Source organism: Pundamilia nyererei, unplaced genomic scaffold (assembly GCF_000239375.1).
Source record: "Pundamilia nyererei isolate P.nyererei 1_Seehausen unplaced genomic scaffold, PunNye1.0 scaffold00342, whole genome shotgun sequence".
Lineage (NCBI taxonomy): Eukaryota > Metazoa > Chordata > Actinopteri > Cichliformes > Cichlidae > Pundamilia > Pundamilia nyererei.
The window spans coordinates 372,186-378,941 of record NW_005187743.1 but is presented as its reverse complement, the minus strand read 5'-3'; the positions used below and the strand labels follow the sequence as shown (position 1 = coordinate 378,941).

The 6,756-nt window shown below is 42.3% G+C and overlaps 1 protein-coding gene across 1 annotated transcript in view; it reads right to left on the bottom strand.

Moving 5' to 3' along the window:
• The window catches only part of LOC102207761 (glutamate receptor ionotropic, kainate 2-like), a 327,213-nt gene that overhangs the window by 66,413 nt on the left and 254,044 nt on the right, over positions 1–6,756 (bottom strand). Inside the window, exon 10 of the mRNA XM_013915653.1 lies at positions 3,911–4,117. Coding sequence (XP_013771107.1) covers positions 3,911–4,117 — 207 coding nt within the window. The remainder of the gene's footprint in view (positions 1–3,910; positions 4,118–6,756) is intronic.

The following is a 6,756-nucleotide window of genomic DNA, read 5'->3' as shown; positions in this document are numbered from 1 at the left end:
ATCATCATCATCATCATCATCATCAACACAACAAGAGAAGAAGAAAACAATCCCTGATGCAAACTAAAACCAAAACATAATAACCTCAAACATGGAATAACAAAAACATGAAACTCCACATACTGGGTCCAACAGACCCAGACCTGTGACAAATCTTAAAAGTATGGAGGGCATCTGTCTCTCAGATTCAATTTAATTCATTTCAGTGTTATTTATACCGCCCCAAATCACAACAACAGTCGCCTAAAGGCACTTTATATTGTAAGGTAGACCCTACAATAGTACATCCAGAGAAAAACCCAACAATCATATGACCCCCTATGAGCAAGGAGCATCATTGTTGATAAACACCATAAGTCCATTAAGTTCAGGATGATCTTGTTATTAACAATATTATAACTTCTTTTAAAGGCAAAAGAATGAGATCACAGATACAAGGGGTGAAAATAAGCTTTCTCTCAAGGGTGGATGGGCTCTCCCTTAGCATGGGATGAGGAGTTTGGGAGGGGCTCAGAGTAGAGCCACTATGCCTTCACATCATATGGGGACACTGAATCCAAATGGACCATGTTCTGCACCTCAATTGCTAAGGCTGCTCAGGAAGGCCAGCTCTGTTCTGGGATGCACCCTGGACCCAGTGCAGGTGATGGGAGACAGAAGGACTGTGGCCAAAATAACATCTCTGATGGACAGAGTCTCCCACCCCATGCATGTAGATGTTGCTGCAGAGCTGCTTCAGTGACAGGCTGCTGCGTCCTCGATGCATGAAGGAGCGTTTCCGCAGGTCCTTCCTCCCTGCAGCTGTCAGACTGTACAATCAGAACTGCTCCCAACAAACACAGATGTTTACATCTGTGCTGTAACTGCAATAATTTAACCAACCGATTCGCACTACAACCTGGGTTTGCCTCTTATCTGTAGTTAATTTTATTTAATTTAATAACTGTACAGTACTCTGTTTATAGTAACCACTGTCCTTGATGTAAATATGTAAGAAAAAATGTGTATGTTTCTGTTCTGTGTCCTGTGTACTGTTTGTTTGTTTGTTTGTATATGTGTCTTTTTGGCTGCTGTTACAACCAAATTTCCCCTTGTGGGACAATTACAGGATTATTCTATTCTATTCTATTCTATTCTATTATGCAGCCGCAAAGATGGTTGATGCCTGTCATGGTGTCAGTCCATGAACCAGACAGTGGGCACTGGAGAATAAAGGAGCCTTCAAGCTGAAGAAGTCCTACTACAGCTTGGTTATCATGTGGGAGGCATTGCTCGTGGTTTGTGTGGTAGCAGAAGTAAAATCTCGGGTGTGCGAGGAGCTCGGTGAGGCCATCAAACAATGCCTTTGGTCTGCCTTAAAGTGATTCTAGCCAACCGTCAGGCAAGCGCTCTACTTTTACTGTGTATAGTAGTGATGGGGCGCTGCTGACTTCAGCTGAGGATATACATGTCCTTCTCAACAAATTAGCATATTGTGATAAAGTGCATTATTTCCTGTAATGTACTGATAAACATTAGACTTTCACATATTTTAGATTCATTACACACAACTGAAGTAGTTCAAGCCTTTCATTGTTTTAATATTGATGGTTTTGGCATACAGCTCATGAAAACCCCAAATCCCTATCTCAAAAGATTAGCATATTTCATCCAACCAATAAAAGAAAAGTGTTTTAATACAAAAAAGTCAACCTTCAAATTATTATGTTCAGTTATGCACTCAATACTTGGTCAGGAATCCTTTTGCAGAGATGACTGCTTCAATGCAACGTGGCATGGAGGCAACCAGCCTGTGGCACTGCTGAGGTGTTATGGAGGCCCAGGATGCTTCGATAGCGGCCTTAAGCTCATCCAGAGTGTTGGGTCTTGCGTCTCTCAACTTTCTCTTCACAATATCCCACAGATTCTCTATGGGGTTCAGGTCAGGAGAGCTGGCAGGCCAATTGAGCACAGTAATACCATGGTCAGTAAACCAGTTACCAGGGGTTCTGGCACTGTGAGCAGGTGCCAGGTCGTGCTGAAAAATGAAATCTTCATCTCAATAAAGCTTTTCAGCAGATGGAAGCATGAAGTGCTCCAAAATCTCCTGATAGCTGCATTGACCCTGCCCTTGATAAAACACAGTGGACCAACACCAGCAGCTGACATGGCACCCAGACCATCACTGACTGTGGGTACTTGACACTGGACTTCAGGCATTTTGGCATTTCCCTCTCTCCAGTCTTCCTCCAGACTCTGGCACCTTGATTTCCGAATGACATGCAAAAGTTGCTTCCATTCGAAACAGTACTTTGGACCACTGAGCAACAGTCCAGCGCTGCTTCTCTGTAGCCCAGGTCAGGCGCTTCTGCCGCTGTTTCTGGTTCAAATGCAGCACCTGTAGCCCATTTCCTGCACACGCCTGTACACGGTGGCTCTGGATGTTTCTACTCCAGACTCAGTCCACTGCTTCCGCAGGTCCCCCAAGGTCTGGAATCGGTCCTTCTCCACAATCTTCCTCAGGGTCCGGTCACCTCTTCTCGTTGTGCAGCCTTTTCTGCCACGCTTTTTCCTTCCCACAGACTTCCCACTGAGGTGCCTTGATACAGCACTCTAGGAACAGCAATTTCTTTCTGTGTCTTACCCTCTTGCTTGAGGGTGTCAATGATGGCCTTCTGGACAGCAGTCAGGTCGGCAGTCTTACTCAGTTTTGAGTAATGAACCAGGCTGGGAGTTTTTACAAGCCTCAGGAATCTTTTGCAGGTGTTTAGAGTTAATTCGTTGATTCAGATGTTTAGGTTAATAGCTCGTTTAGAGAACCTTTTCATGATATGCTAATTTTTTGAGATAGGGATTTTGGGTTTTCATGAGCTGTATGCCAAAATCATCAATATTAAAACAATGAAAGGCTTGAACTACTTCAGTTGTGTGTAATGAATCTAAAATATGTGAAAGTCTAATGTTTATCAGTACATTACAGAAAATAATGCACTTTATCACAATATGCTAATTTTTTAAGAAAGACCTGTAGATGAGCAGTGGAAGGAGATATTGAGGACCTCATTCATCCCACTGAAACATCTTCTGTACAGGAAGCAGAGTCTGAGGACAAGGGCTGACCATCACGGTTGGAGTGGCTGTAGCTCAGGTGGTAGAGCAGGTCATCTACTAATCAGAAGGTTGGTGGTTTGATGTCTGGGTTGGTGGGTGGGCCTCTGCAATATTGTGTAGAGCTCTGGGATGGTGCCTCTGTATTACTGGAAACTGATAACTGGAAATGTGCTCCAATTACAGACAGAACACAGGGTAACTGGATCATCACAAGGCCATAGTATGTTAGGGTCAGTATGTTTGAGGGTGTGTGGGAGTTTGCCCAACCAGTCTGCATGTGGTTTGTAGATGTGGAAAAAGCTTTCAACAGTGTCACTAAGGTTTATGTGTTTACTTCAGTTATTTCATATTAGCCTCATTATGACCCCAGTTGGTTTCATTATATAAATACAAATAATGTTTAGTTAAAATGACTAAAAACTAAGTGATATCACAAACAAGGCCCTTAAATAAGCTTTTAAGTAATAATATAGATTGTACATGGGATAAAAGCTCCAAGATTGTTTATACTTTAGATAAGTATACGTTTAGTTTTACAAAACATGCAAATTAACTTTAACTTTGCAAAATCTTTTTTTCTTTAAATGGCATATTTACAGAACTAATAATGCCATGAGAACAAGTAAGAGTTGCTATTATTATTATTTTGCTATTGTTTATACAGTAAATTACAAGCTGGTAGTCCATTTATGTTAAATATGTCAATAGAATGAGGGTTAAGTAACTGAAAGTTCTCCATAAATAAAATGCATCACTAAATTTGATTGACTGATTGACTGAACCACTTTTATAATGATTGAATAATAATGCAGAAACTCACATGATCCATTAGCTCCTTGACCATGCCATTCCACTGGCCTGTGTTCTCATCCTGGACACCATATTTTCCATCTTCCACCAGGCGGACCTCGAAAGTAAAGCCTAGGATGTTGGCCAGCTCTCTGAGTAGATCGATGCAGTAGCCCTCAAAGCGGTCGTTTCCATAGAGTGGTTTGTCAGACTTCTTGAACATCACGTATGGTTCTTCCTGTTGGGCAAAATAGGGAGGAGGGATGAGTCTTAGCAGCACTTTCCATCTTTTACCTACAGATAAAGTGTATAGGTCATCTGATATGTAAGCCATGCAAACCCTAACATAAACTCCCCAGGTTGGTAAAGCATATATAAAGCTGCTGCTGCTGTGTGTGTGTGTGTGTGTGTGTGTGTGTGTGTGTGTGTGTGTGTGTGTGTGTGTGTGTGTGTGTGTGTTTTCCAGTCGTCCCAGTTCTGTGATGTGAGTTGGGGTTGGTACAAAGTGAGGCATGACCATAATAAGAGATAATCCCCTCATATCAGTTACTGTGTGCATCTCTCGGGCACGTCAAACTGGCGTTGGGCACAAGCTCAGCTTTCAGGGTTCCACATGCTTTAACAATAAGATAAGAGATGCTGATAGACAGACACAAAAAGGAGAGAGCAAGAGCTGGCACATACCCTGTGTTCACATGAACAGCTGGAGAAAGCTGTCTTTTTTCAAACCATTTCCTTTCTGCCTCCCGCCTACTGAGCATCTCCTTCACCATGTCCTTCTCGTCTCCCTCCACAGCTCACTCCCGGTTTCCTCCTCCACCTGCTTCCTCCTCTTTACACCTCTGCTTTATGCACCATCTGTCTTTTTTAGCCTTAGATGCTCATTCGTGCAGCATATCCCTCATTTCTTGTTTCTCGCAGACAAATAAATCGCAAAATATATCACCAAGCAGGTGTTATTTATCAGATAACTGTGGCATGACTGAAAAAAAATCATTTAAAATTGTTAATAGCTTTGACATGGTTTGTCACGTTCCTTAGATTTGGTCCTGGGGTTTTCAGTTTTGCTGTTTTAGATTCCTAGTTCGGATTCTTAGTAATATATTTGACTATTTTTTATTATTCATTGTTGTTCGAAAATTTCAAGTACTGAGTTTTGTTTTTGTTGATTGTTTTTGTTCCTGTTTGATTCAAATAGACTGTGTGGAAATCACTGAGAATTAAACTTCTGTTTTTAATTTTTAGTTGTTATTGTCATGCATTTCAGTTTTGCAATCTTGTGTTTTGTTAAATGTGTAATATTTGTACTTTTTACTTCTCTCCGTCTTTCGCTGTCTGTTCCTCCATTTTTCTTATTTCTGGATTAGTGTCTTGGTTCCCTTGTGCTAAATGGTAAAATGGTAAATGTCCTGCATTTGTATAGCGCTTTACTTAGTCCCTAAGCACCCCAAAGCGCTTTCCACTACATTCAGTCATTCACCCATTCACACAATTGCAGCCAGGAGGCAGCCTGGGATCAAACCACCAACCTTCTGATTAGTGGCTGACTTGCTCTGCCACCAGCATCGATGTGCTTTATTTTGTAAGAGAAGGCTGTAAAATAACAGAGAGAAATCCCAACATTCATAAAATCTACTTTGTACAAGCACTTGGCGACAGTGGGAAGGAAAAAGGCCAGTTTAACAGCGAGGGGTAGCCATTGGGGCCAGTCTGAACCATTTCAGGGTGATAGGAACGAGTCTAAATTAGTTCTCTATTTTTTTCCTCTTTTGTAGGTTATTTTCTTTCATGCTTCGCACTGTTGTCCAGCTATGTTTGTAATTACTTTTCGTGTTGAATTGTTGAATAAAAGTTTATTTATATATCCCTCTCTTGCCCCTCGTCTATCCTTCAAGCTCGGGTCCTCTACCAGAGGCCTGGCAGCTTGAGGGTCCTGCACAGTATCTTAGCTGTTCCTAGGACTGCGTTCTTCTGGACAGAGATCTCCGATGTTATTCCTGGGATCTGCTGGACCCAATCGCCTAGCTTGGGAGTCACTGCCCTGAGTGCTTCGATTACCACTAGGACCACTGTTACCCTTACCCTCCACATCTTCTCCAGCTCTTCTCTGAGTGCCTTGGTACTTCTCAGCTTCTCATATTCCTTCTTCCTGATGTTGCTGTCACTCAGTATCGCTATGTCTATCACTATGGCTATCTTCTTCTGCTTTTCTACCACTACTATGTCCAGTTGGTTAGCCACCATGTGACGGCCAGTGGGCTGGCCTTGTGTTTTGTTTTTTCTTTTACCTGTTTCTTGCAGGTAGGTGGAGCTGACCCAAATAGTGATGCAGCACACCTGAGAGGCCAGTCCCAGTGTATATAAATACACCTTGACTGAACCAGGGTGGCTGGCTTTGGTGCTGTCGCTCGCTGTCTGGCACCCATTTTGTTCATTTGGAAGTTTCAGTTATGGCTGTTATGTCCTTTACATTGTGTCTGTGAAGGTTCTCAGTCATCCAGGTCATCGTAGTCAAAGGAGCTTGCAAAGAAAAGCGTCTGGACTTCTTTAAGAACTTAAAGAAGCTTTTCTTTGCAAGCTCCTTTGACTCCTTTACATTGTCTTTAAGTTGTTTTACCTTATTTTCATTAAATATGTCTTACAGCCTTTAAAAAACCTGTGTGTGGTCTCCCATTTGTTTGTCACTTCCTATGAGTCGGGTTGTGACAACCACCAGTTTGTCCATCTGTATCTGTATCTGTATCTGGAAGTCCCACAGGATCTTAGCTTGGTTATTCTCCACCACCCTTGGAGGCATCTCCCATTTTGACCTCGGGACTTCCAGGTTATACTCGGCACAGATGTTCCTGTACACTATGCCGGCCACTTGGTTATGGC